We start from the raw sequence: 24478 nt of genomic DNA, 5'->3' as shown, positions 1-24478 counted from the left end.
TATGTTGCCCACATACTGCAGCATCAGCAAGTCCTCCTCTGATGTACTGAGCCACCCAGATGTGGAACATGAGTCCATATGTGGGCCTGCCTTTTATACCCTCTTCTTTGCACATTATGATCCTAGTGAAGATTAGATTGAAGACTCTCTGGGGCTGTAACTACCAAACATTGAACACCCAGATATTTGAAAACCTTCAGGTTTTTGAATGACATTATGTTCTCATACGGATATCTAAAAGCGTATAACTATATCCTAAAAGTAGAAACAACACTTTTGGACCTGATATAGGGAAATTTGCAACTCTTCCTTCTCAAAGAAATAAGAGAACAACCAATGGGGCAGGAAAGACCATAACACCCACTCTCTCTCTAAATTTGTTCTGCTTTGCCAGGCATGTTCCTGAGCTGTAGTGCTGCATGGAATGTCATTTGTTTCTTTGTTTTTTGAAAGCTATAGGATTTGAGTGTTGCTTTACTACTTTCACTGAATTCAGTTTTTGTTTTTGAGCATGAATTTTAAAAGGATAAAGCAGGAAACTATAAATCTTACCCTGGAATATTTCTGTTTGCTGAGGGATTCTCTTTGATGTAACTGTCAAGTTCTTGACACCTTCAAGTGAAAAATGAAGTTCTGATCAGAGCAAGTTTATGTCAAATACATACTTCATGGCATCAATAAATGAACAGTGTGTAAACTTGAAGAGAACTCGCTGCCCATGCTACATTCAAAGTTTAATTCTCAGGGTGCAGATTGAGACATAGCTTTTGGACAAAACTAATGTAGGAAATTGTTTTGACAATATGTGTTTGTTATAATGGTTTTCTTTTTCTTTCTTCTTTCTCGGTGGACACGGGAGAAGTTAGAAGTGCATGAAAATAGATTTTTGTTCAGCTAGGTGGCGTAGTGAATAGAGCATTGGCCTTGGAGTCAGGAGGACCGGAGTTCAAATCTGGCCTCAGACACTTGACACACTAGCTGTGTGACCTTGGGCAAGTCACTTAACTCCAATTGCCCTGCCCTCCCCCCTCCAAAAAAAATTATATTAAAAAATCCTTACTAGACCAAGGAATCTACAACCAAAGCAAAAATATTTGTGGACAGAATAAAGTACAACTATCTTTCATTCAAAAACAAAACAAAACAACACCTCTAATGAAAACCTTCAAAGAGTAAGAGTTCACACTTTGAGAAAAACCTTAATAAAAATTGGAGAAGAGATATGTGGGGTTCACTTGTTGAACCAAAATAAAACAGTGGATTAAGAAATATTTGAATCATTGAAAAGACAGACTCTACCAAAATCACCTGAAGAACAAATGTGTTTCCTTTGCTTACCAGAATAACTGTGGGACTAGGGCTCTGTGGCTCTGGACATAACATTCCACTGAAACATTTCAGTTCACACTGCTAGCGATAGGAATAGAGGTTGGAGCTATAACTTCACTGATGTAGGGACCTTCTGGAGGAAGAAACCTCCTCAGTGAAAGGGGGCCAGCACCTGCTTGGCAATACAGTCTTAGAGAGCTGCCTAGAGCTTAGAGAGGTTAAGCGACTTGCCTAACATTAATCAGAAAGCACATATCAGAAATGGTACTTGAACCCAGGTCTTCTGGGCTCCAAATACTGCCAAATACTAACAAAATGCTGCCCTTCATTAATTTTTGTTGTTGGTGTTGTCGTTCTTGGCAAAGATACTAGAGTGGTCTGCCATTTCCTTCTCCAGCTCATTTTATATTTGAGGTAACTGAGGCAAACAGGTTAAGTGACTTACTCAGGGTCACACAGCTACTAAGCGTCTGAGGCCAAATTTGAACCCGGGACAATGAGTCTTCCTGCCTCCAGGCCCAGCACTCTATCCATTATACCACCTAGTTGCCCTATACGTATATTATTTTAAAATTCATAGAATGTTAAGATTTACAGAAAGTTTACAGAATAGATATGCTACCTCATTTGGACTTTGTGATGTTTGCAGAATTCTTCGGGTTGTTCAAAAAGATCAAATGCAATTTTTGTATGTGTATGTATGTACATATATATGTGTGTGTGTGTACGTATGTACATGTGTGTGTGTGTACATATGAATGAAATTTGTATCTATGTGTATATACGAAATTTGTGTATATGTGTGTATAGATATGTGCACATATCCTTATAAATACACACACACATGTACCTTCACACATATATATGTACATACATACACAGATACATAAATTTCATTTGATCTTTGGAACAGCTCCAAGAATTGTGCAAACACTACAAAGTCCAAGTGAGGTAGTGTATATATTTTGTTAACCTGTAAACATTTTGCAAACTTCCAAACGTTATACAAATGTGAGCTGCCTTTACTGCTTCTGTCATTTCACCCACCTTATAGATAAGGGAGCTAAGCCTCTGAGGGTTTAAGTAGTTACCCAGCATCACGTGGCAACAAAATTTCAGAGATCGTGCTCAATCCACAGCTCTGACTCTGACAGTCTCCAGACTAAAGACTGATAATAAGTTGGATTCCCCTGTCTAGCGTGAAAGAAAACCTTTGGGTTAAAGCTTCAAGTCCTTCAAAAACAAATATATAAAATGTTCCATTTAGTTGGACAAAAAAAAAAAACAAACCAAACAACTAAGACCAAAAGTCCTACTTAACTTTTCAAAATAGTAAGAAAAATAACAGCTCATCTTTGTATTGCACTTTTCTGTTTACAATGTTGTTGTATTGTGTTGCTGTGTTGTGTTTTCCCCTCTGTGCAACCCTGTGGGGTGGGTAATGCAACTATTTTATTGATTAGGGAACTGAATCTAAACTTAGAGAGAGTTAGGAAATTGACCAAAAATAGCCATTTAATGGTGGGAAGTAGATCTAACTGAGTAGAATTATAAAGTCCCTGAGAGTGAGAACTGTCTCATTTTTGTGTTTTGGTTTTTTTTGTATTTCCAGTTCTTAGTACAGTGCCTTGAATAAACACTTGCTTTTTGTTGTTGGTTCAATTGTTTCAGCTGCGTCAGATTCTTTATGACCCCGTTTGCAGTTTTCTTGGCAAAGATATCGGAGTGGTTTGCTATTTCCTACTCCAGCTCATTTTACAGATGAGAAAACTGAGGCAAACAGGGTTAAGTGACTTGCCCAGAGTCACACAGCCAGTAAGTGTTTGAGGCCAGATTTGAACTCAAGAAGATGAGTATTCCTGACTGTAGTCCCAGCACTCTATCCACTGCACCACTTAGCTGCCCATAAACACTTAATATAAGTTTGTTAAACAGAATTGAACTTCATATCATCTGATTGCAAGGCCAGGCTTCTTTCCACTCCACTAACTTGTGTTTCTCAAACACCATCCCAGATAGCCATAAGCCACACCAAAGCACAAATTGCACCATGCTATTTGAATTTATCGATCACATTTAGATTTCCAGTGTGTTTTCATTTTGAAAAGCAAGTATTCAATTTGCGATTGAGCTTCCCCACTTCTATTTCAACCTTCCCAAATTAAAGAATCAAATTCTAATACATTCATGTAGGTACAAGAAAGAGTAAAAAGCTCCACATGTCCTACCTCTGGGTATTTTGGTTTCTTTCAGTGTTCACTTTGATGACACTATCAAGATCTTGTTTTCTTTAAACAAAAAGAGAGGTTCCAGTTAGTGATGGTCAGCTGGAATACTGTTCAAAACTATGAACAATGTCTTGACTTAAGAACTAGTAAATATATACTTTCTCTAAAACACTATATAAATTTGGAAATATTGAGTGTCAGGGAATATCATACCAGAACATCTAAAACTGGATTCTTTTTCAAATAAACTGTCTCCTAAGAAAAATGAGTAATATAATCTCCTGTTTTAACCTCAGGATAAATAAAGATAATTACCTATTAGTTTATTATGTAATGATTTACTTAAACAATTTTAAAATTTCTTATAACAACCTTATTCAAAGATATATATCTTCTGCTGAGTCCAAAATGGGCATAAAAATAACCATTCTTTGCTGTATGGAGATATAGCAAATCACTATTCAACAAAGTAGATACAATTAGCTATTCCATTTTTAAATAAGAAGGATTTTTTTAAGATGATTGGTCTTGTTATGCTCCTCATTCTCACTCAATTCTATTCACCATAGGGCCAAGGTCCTTATTATAATGACAAAGGAAAAGAAAAGGAGAACTTACATTGTACCCCATTACCTTCTTGCCATCTGTCCTAACCTACTGGATTACTCCCCAGATCATAAAACCTCCAAAGATCACTCTCTGTCTCCCTTGGGAGATTTAACTCTGTCATCTCTGGAATTCCTGCCCTGTCCTGTTCTGTCCTGCACGATCTTCATTGGTGAGCTCATGAGGTGCATTATATCTAGCCAGCTCCAACAATGCATTGTATTCCACTTCCAAGATATCTTATTACCATATGTTCTATCACCACAGGTACCTTCCTTCCTCCTTCCTTACCCTACCCTCATACTTTCTAGCTCTAGGACTTTAATCAAATCTGCCATTTCTACTGGAAAAGATATGTCAAAAATTCCCCTCTGACTCCACTTACCATCCCTATGGCTTTCTAAGCCAACTTTCTCAGGCCACCATTGCTATCTAGTTAGCTAGCTATATCTATATAAACACACACCCATATCTATATGTATATATACACCCATATCTATATGTATATATACACACATACATATATACATACATATACATCTATCTGTGTGTAGATAGATAGATAGATAGATAGATAGATAGACAGACAGACAGAGTCTTCCCTCATTAGAATATGAGCTCTTTCAGGTTTTGTTTCTATTTCTAGCATTTAGCATATTCGGCACACAGTAAGCCAATATGATAAATGATTTCATTTGTCACTGAAGGTAAGAGAATTAATTCATCTCATGTATCTGGAGGCCACAGAAACCCAATGCATAGAGGTATTATTTAGCTCCATAAGGAATGTAATCTAGGCATAAATAGAGAAACCAGCAGAAGGTATAGGTAGTGTAGATTTTCTGGAATAACAGCCAGATTTATGCTACCTAGAAAATGAAACCCTAACTATAGTGGCCATTCTCATCCCTAAAAGAGCATCAAAAGTCTGGCCTCTAGTCCTCTAGAGAAGACGAAATCAGCTCCCAAATCTGAGCAATACTACTCACAGAAGGCAGTTATTATATGCCACATGATTTATATTAATAGCTAACATTTATATAATACTTTAAGGTTTACGAAGTGCTTTGCAAATATTATCTCACCTGATACTATGACTCCTAGAGTTACTCTATCTCACTTAGACAAAACTAGGTTCCAGTTAGAGACAGTCAGCTAATACTATTAACCATAAGTACAAATAAGGCTTTTAAGTTCAGAAATGCCCCTTAAAAAGCCAATTTCATTTTTCCTTTGATCATCCTATACAGGCAAGTCTTACCCAGTGATATTTTCATTCTGATTGGGTTTCACTTTGATGAGACTATCCAGAGCTTGATCTCTTTAAAAAAAAGAAAAATGATTTTAATTAAGCAACCCAGTACTAAATTGGTATTTGTTTTTTTGTTTTATTTTTAAAGAGATGGTGTAAGGAATATCACCCTGGGACTCATAATCACAGAATCTCCAAATTGAAACGTATTCAGAAGTCATCTAGAACCACCAGATCTGAACGCAAGATATCCCCAGCAAGGGATCAACTAGCCTTTCCTGGTTGTGAAACCTGTAGTGAAGGGGAACTCATTACCTGCTAGAGCAGTCTGTCACCCTTTAGATGGTCCCAACTGTTAGGGAATTTTTCATTACCAAGAACCTAAATTTTCCTCTTTTTCAATTTCTTAGCTGTTCTTAGTTTTGTTCCATTGTTCTTAGTTTTGCCTCCTGGGGCCAGGTACAACAAGCCTAAATCCCTCTTTCGAGTGAGAGCCCTTCACATACATGAATACAGCCATCATATCATCCCAAAGCCTTCTCTTCTTTAGGTTACACATTCTCAGGTCCTTCAACTGATCCTCATATGTGCTACTTCCTATATGATGTCTTTCATGACTCACTGCCCCCCACCTAGGAGCGACCCCTAGAAATTATTTTATGTTTACTATATGTATATGTTATATATATATACACACACACACACACACATATATATGTACATATTTACGTCTATATCTAATTTACTTATGGCCAATGCCCAGGAAAGGGGAAGATTCGAGCTGCCTTTGAAGATCTCAAAAGACCAAAGGAACACTGTGTATAGTAACAGCTATATTGTTTTAAGAACAACTTTTAGTGAATAAGTCATTTTGACTATTATAAATACCCAAATTAACAATAAAGGACATATGGAGAAAGATGCTATCTGTATCCAGAGAAAGAAATGATTAATACAAATATGTATAGAATAATTTTACATATATATAGGTGTGCATATATATGTGTGTCTATACACACACCCACCTAATTGTATCTAATGATAGCCATGGGGGAGGGGAGGGACCCAGGGAAGGAAAAAAAGAAATTTACATGATAATTTTATTATATATTTAAATGGAATAGTAAGTTGTACATAATAGATTTGCAGTTTGTTGTGCAATAATATTATTTTTGTCATACTATGTTATGGATATGCTTATTTTATTCCATAAATTAAAAATGAAACAAATTTTTAAAAATTTGAAAAATTTTAAAAGGCCATGTATCAAAAAAGAAAGAAAACACAAACAGGAGGTGGCCCATTCTAGATACAGGCTTGCCTAGGAGACCGTGAGCTTATGGCTGGAAACCTAGTAGGTGATAGGGAATCCCCCTTATACACTCTTTAGAACTCAGAGAGTTATCTTTATACTAAGCTGACAAAAAGGAAAAAGCCTGAAGGATGGATCCTATTAAATAAATCTGTTTAGCCATCAGGAAGCAGAGGAAAAAAGGGGGGAGAAAGGAAAATAAAGAAATGGATATGATAATTATTATATATTTAAAAGGAATAGCAAGTTGTACATAATAGATCATGTGTAATCATCTTTTTATTATACTATGTTATAGAAATGCTTGTTTTATTCCATAAATTAAAAATAAAATAGAAAAAAATTTTAAAAAAGGAAAGATAAGAAGGGCCAAGTTTTGAAAGGCTTCAAAGTAAACAGAGGATTTAAACAATAAGGAGCCAATGGAATTGTGTGTGCACTTGCGTGCACATGTGCATGTGTGTGTGCATGTGTGTGTGTGAGTGAAAGTGACATGATCAGAGCTAGACTTTAGAAAAATCAATTTGGCGGCTAAATGAAAGATGGATTGAAGAGGGGAGAGGCTTGAGCAGGGAGTCAAATAAGAATGTTGTTGTAATAGCTCAGGTGAGAAGTGACAAGGGCCTGTATTAGGATAGTGGCTGTATGAGTGGAGAGAATGGGATGTGTACAAGAGATGCTGTATGTACAGTAAGTGCAAGTGAGGAGTCTAGGATGAAGATCATAATAGTGACAATCATAATTACAAGTATAATAAGAGCTAGTATTTATATAGCTTTTAGTATGAGCCAGGTACTTTGCTAAGCGCTTTATAAATATTATCTCACTGAAGGTCTGAGTGATTGGGAGAATGGTGGTACCCTGGATATTAATAGGGAAGTGTGGCAGAAGGGAGGGTTTTGGGGGGAAAGAGAACGAGTTCTACATTGGACTTTTTGAGTTTGAGATGCCTTTGGAACATCAAACTAGAGATGTCCAAAAGGCAGTTGTGACAAAAGACTGGAGCTCAAGAGAGAGGTAAGGGCTGGATATGGAAATCTTCATAGAGATGATTGTTGAACCTATGAGAACTAATGATTCTATAACAAAAACTTTGGTGTACATAAATTGACCATAGACTACTGCAGATATTAAATTGAGGATGAAAATTCTTAGGAATATGACATGGAAAGCCAAGGTCCATTAAAAGATAAATTCTGACACATACAAATATGGGAAAAATTGCCCTAGGTTAAGCTATATCCCACCAGCTCTTACCCTTTTCCATTTTTATCCATCTTGGCATTCACTTTGATGATGCTGTCAAAGTCTTGGCTTCTTTAATAAAGATTTATTTTTAAAATTCATGTTAGTAATGTTACATATAACAACCTTTTAAATCAACATTAACTCCAAATATCAACCCAACCCCTGTAGTAACACTAGATGTCCTTAGGACAGAAACGATCAGTGAAGACTTTTGACTTGATTATGGTAACCTTTGTCGATAATGACATCCAGTTAAAGTCTTCCTACTGTATAAGTCTCAGTCTGACACTAACACTTGGTGATATCCACTTTAAAAACAAAAAATTTCCATTAAGCCTTACTCTAAATGAAACTACTAAGGTCTTAGATTCTTTATTAAGCATAAGCTATTAAAAAGCTTCAAGAACCAGATCTTCTATACTATCTTTAAACAACAGCGATAATAACCATAATAATTTGTTGTTCAGTTGTTTCAGTCATGTTCTACTCTTTGTGACCTCATCTGGGGTTTTTTTGGCAAAGATATTGGAATGGTTTGCCATTTCCTTCTCCAGCCCATTTTACAAATAAGGAAACTGAGGCAAACAGCATTAAGTGACTCGCCCAGGGTCACACAGCCAGAAAGTGTCTGAGGCCAGATTTGAACTCAGGTCTTCCTGTCTCCAGGTCTGGCACTCTATCCATTGTGCCACCTAACTGCCTCAATTGCTGTTATTTAATGTACATTATATGTACAATACCTGGCAGGTCTATCTAGCTTTATGTACCAGGAGAAAGAATAGTCATGGCTAAGAAAATCAATAGTATTAGGAACTCCTTGATTAGTAAAAGTGCATCTACCAATGTAAGTTGGCACCTTTCTTTGTTGCTTAAAGAGTCTTAAAATTTGCCTGGGGTCCTTAAGGGTTAAGTGCCTTAAGGGTCATACATTCAATATTTGGCGGGACTTGAACCCAAGTTTTCCTTGCTCTGAGGCAGATTTTCCCCCATTATACTTCCTCTTCCTTCCTTCCCTCTCTTCCTTCCTTCTTACCTTCCTTCCTTCCTTTCTTCCTTTCTCTCCCTCCTCCCTCCCTCTGTCCACATGGACAGTTATACATACCTTTACCTACAGATGCTCTGCCCAAAGGAATACAAATTTTGATTGATGAAACCTAGCAAGATATCTTGGGGTCTATGGGCTAGATTATTTTTATAGACCATGCCTTAAACCCAAATCACTCTGGCTCTCATTGATTGGCCAACTTGGTCTTTGTTTGGATTCTGATGGCTCAGAGTGAATGTAAATAGCAATTGTTTCTGGTTTGGCCAGAAACCCTGAGGGTCTTTCCCTCCCAGATTGATTTTATTTTTTTGACTAAGTAAAAGAGGCCATTTTTTGCCTCATTTTTACCTAGTCTTAATCACTGAATGGGTGTTGCCTCAGACAAACTGAGATCTGGGAAAGAGTTTAGCTCAAAATAGTCAAGGCCTCCTATTACAACTAGGTCTATCTCCAGTCATCCTGATCTATATCTTGCCACTGGACCCAGATGGCTCTGGAGGAAAGAGGGAGGTCGGTGACCTTACACAGCCTTCCCTCACTTAAATCCAATTCACTTGCAAGTTATGACATCTCCTTCCTGATGTCATGGTCCTCTTTGAGAACGTAGGGCAAACAACAATAAAATGATAACTCACATGAAGTATTTAGCCCTCTCCTATTTCTCTAGTTTTCTTACATCTTATTCCTCATCATGAATTCTTAGATCTAGTGACACTGGCCTCCTTGCTGTTCCTTTAAGATTACACTCCATCTTTTGACTCTGCACATTTTTTTCAGCTGTCCTCCACGCCCATTTCTACCTTCCTCATTTCTTCCTAGTAGCTTCCCTGGCTTCCATCAAGTCCCAACTAAAATTCCATCTTCTATAGGAGGCTTTTCCCAAGCCCTTTTAATTCTGGTGCCTTCCCTCTCTTAATTATTTCCTATTTACTATAAATAGCTCATCTGTACATATGTGTTTGCTTCTTGTCTCTCCTGTTAGATTTTTGAGCTCCTTGACAGTAGGATTTTTTTTTTGTTTCTCCCATGCTTAGCACAGTGTTAGGCACATATTAGGTGCTTAATAAAGGTTTATTGACAGATATAATGCTTTCAGGTATAAGCACTTTCCCCACAACAATTAGGTAAGGTAACTAGTTTGAGAAAACCAAGACACACAACGATGATATAAAGCAAAAAAAGTAAAATAAAAAATTGACCTAGGAAATAATCCCAACAAATTAAGAATCTTACTTTTGGCCATTTCTGTCTGCTGTGTGATTCACTTTAATTAGGTTTTCAAGGCCTTGGTTTCTTTAAAGATATGAAGAAAAAAAAATAAGTCAAGTTAGGGTTGTTACATCTATTGTCTTTTGTCAGTAGCATCTCGACCCATTAAGTGATCAGATGTTTGCAGAGCCACAATAAGTCAGAGATAATTGGGACTTTTCCTTGAGGTGTAAATATTTACAGGGTGGTGACAGTACCGGTAACCCTTTAGCTGGTAGAAACCACTAAATTTAGTACCAAACAAGATAACATGTTTACTTTGCCCAGTATCTATACTCTAGATGATCCTTGCCTTGGCCCTGTCCTGAAGGGGCCTCCCTAGCAGAGGCTTCCATGTATACTAGTCACTGACCCTTAAGCCAATATCCCTCCCTGTCCAGCATTCTCTGTCTTTCTCCAACTTTATGGTTTCTCCTTGCTTTCTCTACCCCACCCCTCACCCATTGTTTTCCCTAAACCTCTTCTGCAGTGTTGCTCTGGTGGACAGAATTACCAGGTAATGCCCATGAGTGCTCCCAAAACCAAAAAGTCCTATTGTCCTTTGAAATAATTAATTCATTGAATTGTCTTTGCTGTTCACTGTGTAGAATTGGCAACAGGTTTCAGTCTAAATGTGCTGTGCTGAAAATCTCCTCTAGCAACTAATATCCAGCAATTCAAATGAATCAATTTAGAATCAAACTCCCCACCAAGCCTTACCCTTTGTCATCTTTGTCCTTATGAGGGGTCACATTGATGAGTGTGTCAAGGTTTTGGTTTCTTTAAACATGAAAATAATTCAAATCAGCGATGGCATGTGAAAAGATCTATGATTTTCTAAGTTAATGTTTTCAAAAATTCAGAAAGATATTTCTTATGAATAGTTCAAGTGTAGCAATATTAAATGGCTCTAGATAGAAATTGAAGTTTTTATGTGCATCATGACTGAACTTTGATAAATAAAAAACCTCATATTTCTCTATCACATTTACATGTACATTTTTATGCCAAATGACAGAATCTTCATATGCCTAATGCTTAAAAACACAGTCAATGTGAAAGATAATCCCACCAAGTCCCAATATTGATTAATCTTTACCCTTTTCCATTTTCATCATTCCTGGCCTTCACTTTAATCATATCGTCAAGATTTTCATTTCTTTAAATATAAAAAATAAAAGTGATTTCATTCATTCAACAAACATTTATCAGGCATTAACTATATAAGAGGAACTTTACTAATGAATAGCTATATATTAAATTTTCTATTAGTTATCACTTGTTACTTTGTCCATGTCATATTTCATTCTTTTAACTTCATAAAGTCTTTTGTTGTCACATGGGAACTTACCAAAGTGACTAATTCCTATTTCAAGTCCCACTAAATATCAGGTCATTTCAGACTACCTCACTTCCCTCATCTCTCTATACTACCAACTGCGTTACACCTAAGATTTAATATATCTCCCTTTTTATGTACCTGTTCTATTCTTACCATATCCCAGCAATATCTTTCCTCTCTCAACTCACCAAATATTTTCCCTTATGTCATTTGAATTTATGCCATTTGAATTCTTGCAATCTGACCCCTCCCATAAACTTTGCTGAATTGTAAATAGAAAATAAGTTAACCCTACCTTGTCTGAAAACAAAATTACCTTAACAGTCTATTTTCTTTCCATCAGACAAATTTTATCTTTAACCCACTTTGTACTTCTATTTAATGTAATTGTGATAGATCCTTTTTACTTTTGTACAAATGCATTTATTCATGTTTGTATGGGGCTTTTTTGTTTGTTTGTTTTCACATTGTCTACATCCTCATTAAGGGCTTTAACGCCTAGAGATGCAGACAAGCTATGTTTGGCATGCTCAACTTGAACACAAACAGTATTGCGGTATCCATAGGTTGGCACTTAAGAAGAGTTTTTAAAAGATAGTTATAACAGCAACAACTAAGATGATAAAATTGTCCACTCCTTAGTAAGCAGTAAAAATATAAGTAGTCAATATGAAAAATGCTATAACCAAATTAATAGAAAACTCATCCATTCTTACCCTTTGCCATTTTTGTCAGTTCTGGGATTCACTTTAATGAGATTATCAAGCTCTTGATTTCTTTAAACATGAAAAAAATTAATGAAAAATTATGTTACTGGTCACTGCCCATTGTATCAATTAACAGTCTAGGATATAAATTATGTCAGATTATGCAATAGTCATTTACTGACCACTTTATTCAGGGCTATGGTCGGGCTGGCAGGGAGTATAAAATGATAAAAAGATATGCAACTTCAGAGTTAGAAGGGACTCTAAATTAAAGAACATCTCTTCTAACTTTGACACTTAAAGGATGAGAAAACAGAAACCTGGAAAGTTGGGTGGCATGCCTCAGGCCTTACAAATATGTTAGAGATCCAGGAATAGAGCCTAGCTTTCCTAACCTCCTTCCCAGAGCTAATTAGACCATCAATTTAGAGCTGGAAGAGAGCTCAGAGGTTATATACTTCAACCCCTTAATTGTTCAGATAAGAAACTTCAGGCCAAAGACATGAAACTTCATTTCACCTGAGAACCAGTGACTTACACAAGGGCTACATAGGTAATAAATAAATAAATAAATAATATGAGATTTGAACCCAGGTCCTCAGACCCCAAATGTAGTATTCTTCCCATTGCCTCTCTTTCTTTGCTCTTAAGGAGCTTAGAGATATGGTTGGGAAAACTAAAAGATACACATATGAAATGAAAGGACCAATTACAAAGTCAATCAATTGATAAACATTTGTTAAGCACCTACTGTGTGCTAGTCATTGTGCTAAGTGCTGGGGATTCAAAAATAAACAAAAGACAACATAAATAACCCAAAAAAATGATACATAGGGATCCAAATATACAAGAAAAAAATTATTCAACAAATAGAATGTAGAATAAAGGAGTGATTAAAAGTGGCGTAAGTGTGTGTGTTGGGGGGGAGGGGGTGTTCCCAAGAGAAAAATGTCCAATGGGTCCTAACTACATTTAGTTCACTGGAATGACCCATTAGTGTTTGTTATATATAACATACCTAGTTTGCATGGAGTTTGTAGTCTAAGGAGATAAAATACTGACCTAGATAGCTTATGATAAACATTATCACATAAGAGGGTTAAAAAAAGAAAGTGCCATATGAGACCTGAGAAAGAAAGTATCTAAAAAAACATAATTCAGTAAGTAAATCAAATAAATTAATAACTCTTTTAGATCTATGTTATCAATGCCAGAAAACAAAATTTCCCTTTAATTAAAGACTACAGGACTGAAATAACCTGTCTGGACAACAATATATCCAAATTAAGAGATAAATCAAGTCTTACTTTTTATCAGTTTGTTCTGCCTTAGGATTTGTTCTGAAAATGCCATCCAAGCCTTGGTTCCTTTAAACATAAGCAGAACCACATAAAGACACATGCACACACACACACACACACACACACACACACACACAAACACAAAATAAATCAGACTATAGTCAATGGTAGTATTTAATTTGGCACTTAATTTGGCAATAGCATTAAATTCAAAAGAACACAGATTAAAACCAGTTTGGAATAAATGGCCCAACTGGCAATTTCTAAAGACCATGGTACTGCAATCCTTGAATATATTGAGTTTCAGACTGAAGCCCAGGAAGGTTGTCACTTATTCCAGGTTCCATAGCTAATTAGTAGCAGAACTGAGACTAGAATCCAAATCTATTAATTAATTGTTAATCCCTAGCCCAATGCTTTATTTGTTTGCTTTGCTTTTACTATAACTGCTTCTGTGTTTTGGTTAACATTTTTAAAGTTTGCTTTGCACTTTTTTCATTCATTCATTCTAATTCTGTATCCTAAAAGTTATTTTAGTCTGTTTGTGCTAAACACTTGTACGTTAACATTGAACACAAGTTAAATTATTCACTACTGCTTCTTATCAGCTTTTTAAGTCACACAACATTTAGTGTAAGAGATGCAGAACCAAGAAATAATACACAAAATCGTTGCAATAATATAAATATAATAAGCTAAAAGGCAGCTAAACTCAGATTAATTGCAATAACCAATCTTCATATCGGTGGACAGGTGAGGAAACCCATTTTCCTCTTCTTAGAAGGGAGATTACTAGGTCACAGATGATAGATTTAGTGCCTGAAGGTCTTATACATCATCTTGCTCAACTTCTTATCACAGAGATGAAGAAAAGGGGCCCCCAAAAGGGGAAATCATTTGTCTAAGGTCACGAAGGTGATAAATGTCAGAGTTGGTTGGCAGACCATAGGTACGGAATGTTACATATGCTATCTCAGCTGTTTTGTTGATCAATTTGCTTACCTGTTTTACTTTGTTATAAGGGAAGATTCCATAGGCAGAGCATATGATGGGAAATTCCCATGGTATAAAAAGCAAATGGCTTAAACTGAACTTCAATTAAAATTTAAAAAACAAAACAGACAGATTATACTTGGAATAATGAGTGATGTTTTGTCGGACTCTGATCTACGGTGGCAACAGTGCCTATTTACCAAACCAAGTTAATGGGACATATAAGTTAATGGGAAGAGATATTTTCAGTCTTCACTTTCAACTCCATAACAATAAATGAACAGACACAATAACAAACAAAAAAATCCATACTTAGTAATCCTAGAATTTTTAAAGCTACATATGCTTTTGATATTCAGAATCAATAGTTCTTTTAGATTTTCACATACATGGCTTCTATTAAAATACTTGTAGGTTGCTTTTCTCAGATTCAGTGCATTTCCCATTATATTGACACACAAATCTCACAAAAAGCCACAAAGGTTTCCTTTTTTAAAAGGAAGCTCTTTTAAATCTTACCTATTCATGTTTTTGTTCATTTTGATGAGATTATCCAGGTCCTGACTTCTTGGGAAAAAAAAGAAATCCAGCATCAGAGAAAATCTACCCAACAACAAACTAGGTCTAATTGTGAATTCAGTTTGTAGGAACTATTCAATCAATTTATAATCTGTAGAGGGAAAATTCCAACAAAGAACATAATGCTTTAGATTTTCCAGATGACTCTTTGAAAAGATAATTACAATAAGTAAACAGTGGTATTTCACTCTCTTATCTAAATCAAGATCCTCTTTCTATGGATATGAAAGGTTCTCATAATAAGGTAACAACAACGAAGGATTATTTTACCTTCACTCATCACCCCTAAGGGTTTTCTATGAAGGTAAACTGAAGCAGAGAGAAAGTAAATTGATATTTTAACTTCTTTACTGGGAAAGCATTTTAATAGAGAACACTTTAGAGAACTAACTATAGGAAGTTTCCAAAAGTACTTGGGAAAATTCTGGCCTAAGGAGGCTGAATCACTGTCATCTCTCTTAAAATTGGCATTGGCTCCAGAAAATTCAACTGAGAGTCACAGATTCAATTCAAGGTGATTAAGACTAATCAGAAATCAAGCTAACTTCAGGCAGGAAACAATGAGTTAATTTTAAGGGCACCTCCAAGAATTTAAATTATTTTTTAAAAAATTACTATTTGACAATAAATTGACACTTGACAAATACTAAATAAAACAATCACTTTCTTAGACAACAAAACAAAAAACGAGACTTGTTCATGGAATTGCACATCTCATATGCAAGTTTGGTTTTCTATTTAAGGATATAAGTTCAATATGTAGCTTTCAAAGCTGTCCTGCTCGCCTAGACTTCTTTCTGCCTTTCCTTCTTTTCTCTTTTCTGTATTAAAAAAGAAAATTGCCTCAATTTCCTGCTTTTCTGTCCTTTTCTCATTTTGTTCCTCTCTCCTTCTTAAATCTCTCTTCCAAAGTTGAAGGAAGGAAAGAAGGAAGAAAGGAAGGGAGGGATGGAGGAAAGAGGGAAGAAAGGAAAGAGAGAGGAAGGAAGAAAAAAGGAAGGAGGAACAAAGGAGGGAAGAAAGGAAGGAGAAAAGGAAAGATGGGAAGAGGGAGGAAGGAAAAAGGGATAAAATGAGGAAGGGAGGAAAAAAGGAGAGAAGAAGGAGGGAGGGAAGAAGAAAGGGAGATCTAAATGATTTAAACTATGGGGAATGACCACTGGCCATTACATCCAATAGCAAAATGCAGCAGTAGGTTTTTATTTTCATCACTGCTCTTGTCTGCTGTCACCATTCAGGGGACTAAAGCAGATTATTCCCTCTAAACCTTGATCTTTTAGACCCAAAGCTTTTCCCCTTACTCCTGTTTCATACTTTTTCTCTTCAGTGAATCACCATTATATTTATAGGTAACAGCACAAGAAACTCCTTTACTAAAACATAAAAAATTAGGATATCTTGGAACAAATTGCATTTTTTTTTTTACTAAATCTGATGTTTCATCCATGTAGTGGACTCCTTACTAACTCAGATGGGCAAATATTCTGCCATTTGCAGTTTTAGTAAGGTGCCTGTCACACTTCACAAATGCTTGTTGACTGCTTGTTTGATTTAGAGATTTTCCTAGGGCATTTAGTTGTGACTCGTCCAGAATCACAGCACTGGCATATTTCAGAGACAGGACTCGAATCCAGGTCATCCTGACTCCTGGGCCAGTCCTCTATCCACTATGTCACACTTCCTGTCTACAAGCTACATTGAGATAGACAAATTATATAGAGAAACATCTTTTTTCATGGGGAGCAGTATTTTGAACATTTCTTGATTGCTCTGTGGCTTCATCCAGTGATGTGCTGGAGCCAACTTGAGCTTGCTTGTAAAAGGCAATGGTTAAATTTTCAATGCAGAAACGGGCCAGCACTTCAGAGGCCAGCACAATCAGAGCTTGATTTATTGTTTTGTTGATCATCCAGACTTTAAAAAGTTATGGAGAAAATTTTAATAATGCAGACCTGAAACTGTGTTATGGGAACATTATGGGGGCTGGGGAGGGGAAAAATCAGTTGTTAAACATTTACCAGCACTCTTTGACTTCTCTACTGGTCTACTTCAAGCCCTTTAAACTCTGTCTCTGAGCAACCAATTCTCATAGAAAATAAAATCCTTTCTGATCGTTTCCCCAGAGGTAAATCTTGAATTAAGGCTGAAGCTGCTTTCTTCTTGATACCAGGAATAGATAGCTTTATACTGTGTAGGATCCCAAACCCAGAATGTTTTGAAATAGTTTCCTTTCACTCGATATCCAGCCTAGGTTAAAAAATCTGCAAACTTGTGTTCTTTTCCTTTTCCTTTATTTTATCAACAACTCATCCTCTATGGCTCTTCATACTTATTCTCCTCACCCATCTCATCTATCCTCTAACCTTGGTTCACAATTGATTCCCCAGAGCTCTATATCAACACCAAGTTGTCTCTCACATTTTTTAGTTTGCTTTTTCCTTATCCCTCCTAATCCCTGGTGATCATTTACGTAACAAAAATGTATATTTATAAAGTAGCATTCACTTATCATAAGTCTTTCTTTCAGACCAAGGCACTGCCATTTGGATGCATATAAATGTAATGGGGGAAGTAGGTTTCATCAGAGCTGCCTCCCCGGGTTGACCTTGACTGGGGAGATATCCAGGGGCTCCTTGAGCCCCTTCACTATGCTTGCTCAATTGTTCTTGCACTAGAAAGGTGCCTGGTACAATAGTATAACAGTCTAAGCAAGATCCTTTCATGCCTTTGACAATATGGTAATTTAGAAACTGCCACAGAATTGAATTCTTTAAAGTGTATTATTTGTTCAATGGTGGGATTGATGACTGAGAATAAACAAAAGAAGAGACAAAGTTGCTGCCCTGTCATAAATTTGATTGCCACTGTATGCTTGTTCAGGACAAATGATATCCATTCCCCTGACACACTACTCCATTGTTATTTCTTACTTTAAATTCTACTCACTAACCTCTAAATTGTTTAATCCTTCTGTGTCAGCTGGGGAAAGATGAAACATAGAAGCTCTATGAATCATACCCCTTGTACTTTATGACTATGCTGCTATATATTCTGACAAGACTACCACGAGCTCTCTCTCCATCTCTCTGTCTCTGTCTCCATCTTTTTCTCTCTCTTTCTCTTTGTCTCAAAATAAAATTGGGCAGCTAGGTGGTGTGATGGATAAAGGGCCAGTCCTAGAGTCAAGAAAATTTATCTTCCTGAGTTCAAATCTGGTCTCAGACACATACTAGCTATGTGACCCTGGACAAGTCACTTAACATGGTTTGTCTCAGTTTCCTCATGTGTAAAATGAGCTGGAAAAGGAAATGGCAAACCACTCCAGTATTTTTGCCAAGAAAAGTCCAAATGGGATCACAAAAAAATGGGACGACACGACTGAAACAACTGAACAACATAGATCATAATGGAGCCGTTAGTGGTTAATTAAGCATAATGCTAATTGTACTCTGAGTAAAGAAATAGAAGAAAGCAAAGAAAGTACATATAGCAGAGTGGCTGGACCTATGGCCTAAATGGTAAGTTGGGGCCAGATTACAGAATCATAGAATGCCCTCATTTTATAGATGAGGAAACCGAAACAGAGAAGTTAGGTGACTTGCCCCAGGTCACACAGAAAATAAGTGTCTGGGACAGGATTTGACCCCAAACCTTCCTTATTCCAAGTCCAGTGCCCTATCTCATGGGAAGTGTTGATGACCTGGCCGATAAGTCTCTACTTTTTCCCATGGGCAATGGAGACCTTGGAAGGATTCTAAGAAAGGTAATGATGCGGTTAAAGTTTTACTTTAGGGAAAGTAATCTGTAAGTGGATTGCAGCAGGCCAGGCAATGAGAGTTTTGGATAGGGGACCAAACTGGAGTAGCCATTGAAAACAAATTTTTCCTCTGGCTCTTCTTTTGCTAGATTCCATGCAAACCACCCATCACCCTTCTATTAAGACAAAACTATCTGGGAAAAAATACAATAAAATTAAATAATTTGCACCTTTCATAAAATTATTTACACTTTAGTTTACATTCAAAAAGCGGGTTTTGAGAGTCACCCAAGTCTTAGGAATAGGCCATTCATATATTGTGTCTCAGCAGATCATTTCATTTATTTTATTTCAGTTCTATGTTAGTGGCCAATCTTTTTTGGATCTTTGTACAATCTCTGTACTCTGTTTGGAACTTGGTTCAGAGACAACACACTGAAGTCGAATATAGAGATGGAGATTTCTGCTTGGATCTGACGTTGTGGAATTGGCTTTCAAAAAATTGTTGAAGCTGTGGAAATGTCTGAAGTCACATGAAAAAGAGTGTTTAGAGAAAGTGACACAAGCATAATTAGCATCTATTTAAGGTCAGATGCCAATTTCATCTAATATAGAGACTTTTTATTGGGAGATGAATTGCTTTCCTTCAGAATAAATTACAATGAGAAGCATTGGGATTTTGATCATAATAGAAACTCTTAAAGTAACAGGTTAAACATGCTTTCACTAAGCATTAGGGAAAATTAAAAAACTAATGGATTCTGAGGATCTTACCCTTTATCATTTTTCCCAGCATCCACTCTGCTGATGTCATCCAGATCTTGTTTTCTTTAAATAATGTAAAATCAGAATAGATCAGAAATAGGTCACCATATGATTGAACTAAAACCATTCATTTGTTTTCAACAAGTTAAAACGGTTTAATTCATGAATGATTCAGGTGAATAGAGTAAACAATTACTTATATTGAAAATCATTTCAATTATTAGGATCTTAGTTTCAATTTTCTGGGTCTTTGTATGACAAGGGGATTGAGTGAGATGATCTCAAAAGTGCCTTTTAGGTCTAACATTCCATGACCACATCAATTCTATACTTTCAATGAAGAGCAGCTCTGGTGCTTCTCTGTGGCCCCACAGTGACCTTTAGGTTCTTAAAAACTCCACCAGAAAAAGGTAAGTTTTATCATGGAGGAACAACTTCATCTGAAGTAGAGAGAAGCCATGAGGTGGGCCAACTGAAATGAGCATTTAGAGCTCTTACCAAGAGACTTGAATTTTGCTTACCTTGCATGTTAATTTTAAGTCAATGGAAGTGCTTTTGGCCACAGTAATTCATAAAATCATTTATGGGCTGCATTCTATATAACAGGAAGAAATTCTCAAATTGATGAAATCCTATATTCATTTGAATATTTGAGTATGTATGGAGGAATTAAGGTGTTGCAATTTATATCATTTGAAGGAAAATCACTGATAACATCATAGCTCTTTTGAAACATCAAATTATGAATTCTATACCACACCTCCTGTAGTAGTAGTTATAGCTAGGTTTTTAGAATTGCCGCCTAGTGCTCACTGAAATAACACCACTATTCACATTACTTACATTAAAAAAAAAATGGTATTAAAACAGATTTCATGTTCAAGCAAATATAGAATTGTGGACACAGGATTTTATGTTGGAGCTAAATAACATTTAATTATATATACAAACAATGTGTCGTTTGCCTTTCTGGGTCTCCTAATGGAAAAGGAGGAACCTGTATCAATCATCATTCAATAAAATCCTACCAGAAAAGCATTGAGAAAAGTTTTGTTTTAGTCAAAATGGGTTTATATTTCAAGTACAGTTACTAAATTAAGCATGAAATGGGAATTGGCAAAGTTAAAATGTAGACTTCTGGTTTCTCTTAACAATTTATGATCAAAGATTATCTTTGGTCTTTTCCTACGTGTTTGCCCGGCCTCCTTATCCTTTCATATTGATTCTCCAGAAACCATCTTCAACAATTATTTTTGCTCCAGAGGTCATTTCTTAATTACAAAGGAAACATTTCCTTTACATGTTCTTTCATTTAAATTATCTTGCTGTGATTAAAGCAATTGCAAATATGCAAGTTGTTCTAATTTCATTTTAAGGACACTGGTTTAGGAATGGATATCTTAAAATAGGCAATGAAGCCAGAACAAGTCATATGAAATGTAATTCCTTCCATATGAAAGCAAATTCACTGATCCACGGATATAGTAGGTTACTCCCTACAAAATAGACTGGCCAAATTCCCAGGATGCCAGGCTACCAAGTGGGGTTTCTAGGGGCAGCAGAGTAGCTAACAGAATATGCTTTGGTAGGAAATTAGTGGATGCTTTCACTAGACATCACAGTCTGGTTTGAATGAAGCAGTGTAGTATTTCGTAGTTAGTATGGTGTCCACATTGGCTTACCTGTTATCCTGTCGTGCCTGTGGAGGTGATGGAACTGGAGAATAAGGCCTTGGAAGTGTTAGGGGCAGAGTAGTTGGTTCCCTTTAAGACAAACAAAAAAAAATCATTTCATTATGCAAAAATGATAATTTTCTAAGACCATGAACTATAAAACTTAATCTTAGGTAGAAATATAACCCATAATCTAATCCAATGATGCTTACCAGCACATATGAACATCATTCCATTATAACGTGTAGGAGGAAACAGATAAGAATCCATAATGGACAGAGCTTGGAAGATATGAGATATTAAGATTATGGAAGGTGAAAAAAAATGCCGTTTGACTTTTTCTTCTTAGCTACTTCAACTCCAACTTGAGGTACAACACATCTTTTAAATAGCTTAACATTTCATGAGGGTTTTTTGCTAAAACCTTGCCATACCAGCCTAGTAGCCCATGAGCATGATAAGTAGCACTCAGGCATCAATGTATAAGCTTCTTTGGTAATTAAGTCAGCTCCTCCAGGCTGCTAGGAAAACAGCAGCAAATGTTCTCAATTCACTGGCTCTCGAGGTAAAGATGAACTAACATTCCTGACTAAGTTTCTGCCCAAACACTATCAATACAGGATGCAAATAAATATTGCCAGGTGGAAGCTTTGGATAAAGTATTAGAATAGTATTAAGACTAGCACGGTGCAGTGGATAAGAGCGCTAGCCGTAGAATAAGGAAAACCCTTGAGTTTGAAGCCTTCCTTGGATACATATTAACTGTGTGACTTTGGGCCAGTCATCAAATTTCCCTGTGCTATCAGTTTCTTCCTCTGAAAATGTGGAAAATAAATAATACCTACCTCACACAGGGCTGTTCTGAGGATCAAAAGAGATCATCTACATTAAGTTCCATATATTAGCTATTCTTATTATTATCTGAACTGGCACAGTATAGTTACATAACTACGGAAGATGGTCACGGGCATATTTTATCTGTGATTGAAGACTGGATCATATTAAGGGCCTATGAATACATATGATACAGAGGGCACAGGTATTAGTCTAAAGACTAGAAGTTTTTAAATTTGTACACATAAAGTTGGTTTTACCTATTGAGGACTTGTATAGTATTTAAGTGCTTAGGTGATGATTTCTTGCCCCTACATATCACCATTCCCAGCAGGCATGGGAAGAATATCTGAAATCCCACCATTAAAGATTTATGTCCTTGGGTTAGAGCCTGACCTTCTTTTAAAAATGTAAGTGCTTTGGAGAGGGGTATTTACTTAAAAAGCCATTTTCAACCTTTAACACTTTGATGTGAATTCAACAATTCCCTGTGTGTCTGGAACATAGGAATAAAGTCATATTTATTGATTGAATTAATTTATCAATAAAAGTTCAGAGTTTCTCAGCTAACTGATAAGAGGATGTGGAGGGTGAGTAGGGGGTAGGAAGGGTAATTTGCTAGTGCCACAAATTCCTAAGGGGAGAAGATGAGCAACTAACATGGCAAAAAGAGTTCACAAAGGGGAGACAGTAAGGTGACCTACTTTGCCTCCTTCACAGTGTAGTTAATGCAACATAGAAAAGGATTCATTCCAAATCTTCATCTGCTAAATTTTCACCATTTTAAACAGGCTACGTGATCCACAAGGTGATCTAAACACTGATGGTAAATGTAGGAAGAGAGAAAATCCCAGAGGAAAGGATAATATGGGGAGGGACTTAGGAAAATGGCCCTGGGATGGATCCAAGAATGCCCAGGATAGAAACAACGGGTATATAGAGTTGAGAGGGGGGAAAAGGAAGGGCTGATGGAGAAGTGAAATTTTATTCAGCACTAGGATGCATTTTCACCCCTGCTGGGACAGAGGCCAGTCAATGCCAGGTTTATTTCAACCCACCTCAAAGGGGCCTTCATTTCCATCTATGTGCTGACAAGCACAGATGACAAAACTGAGGAAGTCCAGAGCCAACGGCGAGGGCTCATTTATGCCCTGCCAAGAGCACAACATGCTGCCAAGCACGGGCAATTTAAATGCAAAAGCAAAGGAGGAAGCTGTCGCTCTGAATGTTTTTGAGAGACAGGAAGAGAGAGGTACTCATGTAGAAGGTTCCTTGCCGACAAATACTCTGGGAAGCCTCCTTTGTGAACATCAACTTCCCCACCAAGACAGACACAGGGAGTACTCTAGAATTACAGCTTGTTGACTAGAGTTGTGCAGAAAACTAAATAAAGAGAACCGGTCTAACCCTGAGCTTTTTACAATGTTCAGAAACAGAAGGCTGTGCTTGATTTTCAAACCAGACAGAAAATAAACTCAAAAATCATGACTGTTTTGATGAAAATGTTTCCTATTCATTTATCTTAAGTCGCTGAACGATCTTGCCTTGCCTTGGTGACTTCTTTGACCATGAAGTCAAGAGATGTATGGCCATAAAAAATGGAGAATTTGATAAAGGAATTTCTTTTGCTATTTACTACAGCAGAGGGCTGGATTAAACCAGACATGACTGGATCTCTACTAATGAATTACTCCTTCAGTGTTCAGTTCTTAGGTGGTTGCTCAGTTGGTTCAGTCATGTCTAATTCTTCGTGACCCCATTTAGAGCTTTATCCACTTCACAACCTAACTACTCATGTCTAATCCCATCAGATTAACATCATTTCAAAGGTTTGCCTATCTATCAATACATAAGGTACCTAGCAACATTTGTTTGGTCAATAGACATTTTCAGGATATTTTTTAAAAATCTATTTATTTATAACAAAAAAAAAATGAGCATAGCACCTATTATCCAAGCATTGTACCAAGTACTATGGGATATATAAAAGAAGAAAAAAGCATAGTCTTGTTCTTTCAAGGAGTTTGTAATAAGGTTGGAGAGACAAAACATTACAATGTACAAGAAATAATTATAAACTATAATAAGGCCCAGCTAGCTAAGTGCCAATGTTATATAAATGCTATAGAAGTCAAAGGAATGATTGATATGCATTGACTACTCTGTCCTAGATACCCTTCCTTTTCTGAGTTTTTGTGACAGTGTTGTCTCTTGGTTTTCCTCCTACCTATTGGTATGCTCCTTGTTCTCCTTTGATAG

At 36.5% G+C, this 24478-nt stretch overlaps 1 protein-coding gene across 1 annotated transcript in view; it reads right to left on the bottom strand.

Annotated features, from left to right (window-relative positions):
- The window catches only part of SCEL (sciellin), a 145156-nt gene that overhangs the window by 70416 nt on the left and 50262 nt on the right, over positions 1-24478 (bottom strand). The window contains exons 9-20 of the mRNA XM_036755756.1: positions 21395-21475; positions 19722-19775; positions 15131-15178; positions 13625-13684; positions 12327-12386; positions 11368-11427; positions 10989-11048; positions 10254-10313; positions 7985-8044; positions 5425-5484; positions 3558-3617; positions 553-612 (exon numbers count right to left, since the gene is read on the bottom strand). Of these exons, the coding sequence (XP_036611651.1) occupies positions 553-612; positions 3558-3617; positions 5425-5484; positions 7985-8044; positions 10254-10313; positions 10989-11048; positions 11368-11427; positions 12327-12386; positions 13625-13684; positions 15131-15178; positions 19722-19775; positions 21395-21475 (723 nt within the window). The remainder of the gene's footprint in view (positions 1-552; positions 613-3557; positions 3618-5424; positions 5485-7984; positions 8045-10253; positions 10314-10988; positions 11049-11367; positions 11428-12326; positions 12387-13624; positions 13685-15130; positions 15179-19721; positions 19776-21394; positions 21476-24478) is intronic.

This window comes from Trichosurus vulpecula, chromosome 4, assembly GCF_011100635.1.
Source record: "Trichosurus vulpecula isolate mTriVul1 chromosome 4, mTriVul1.pri, whole genome shotgun sequence".
NCBI lineage: Eukaryota > Metazoa > Chordata > Mammalia > Diprotodontia > Phalangeridae > Trichosurus > Trichosurus vulpecula.
Note: the sequence above shows the minus strand (reverse complement) of the source record. Positions and strands in the feature narration are given on the sequence as shown.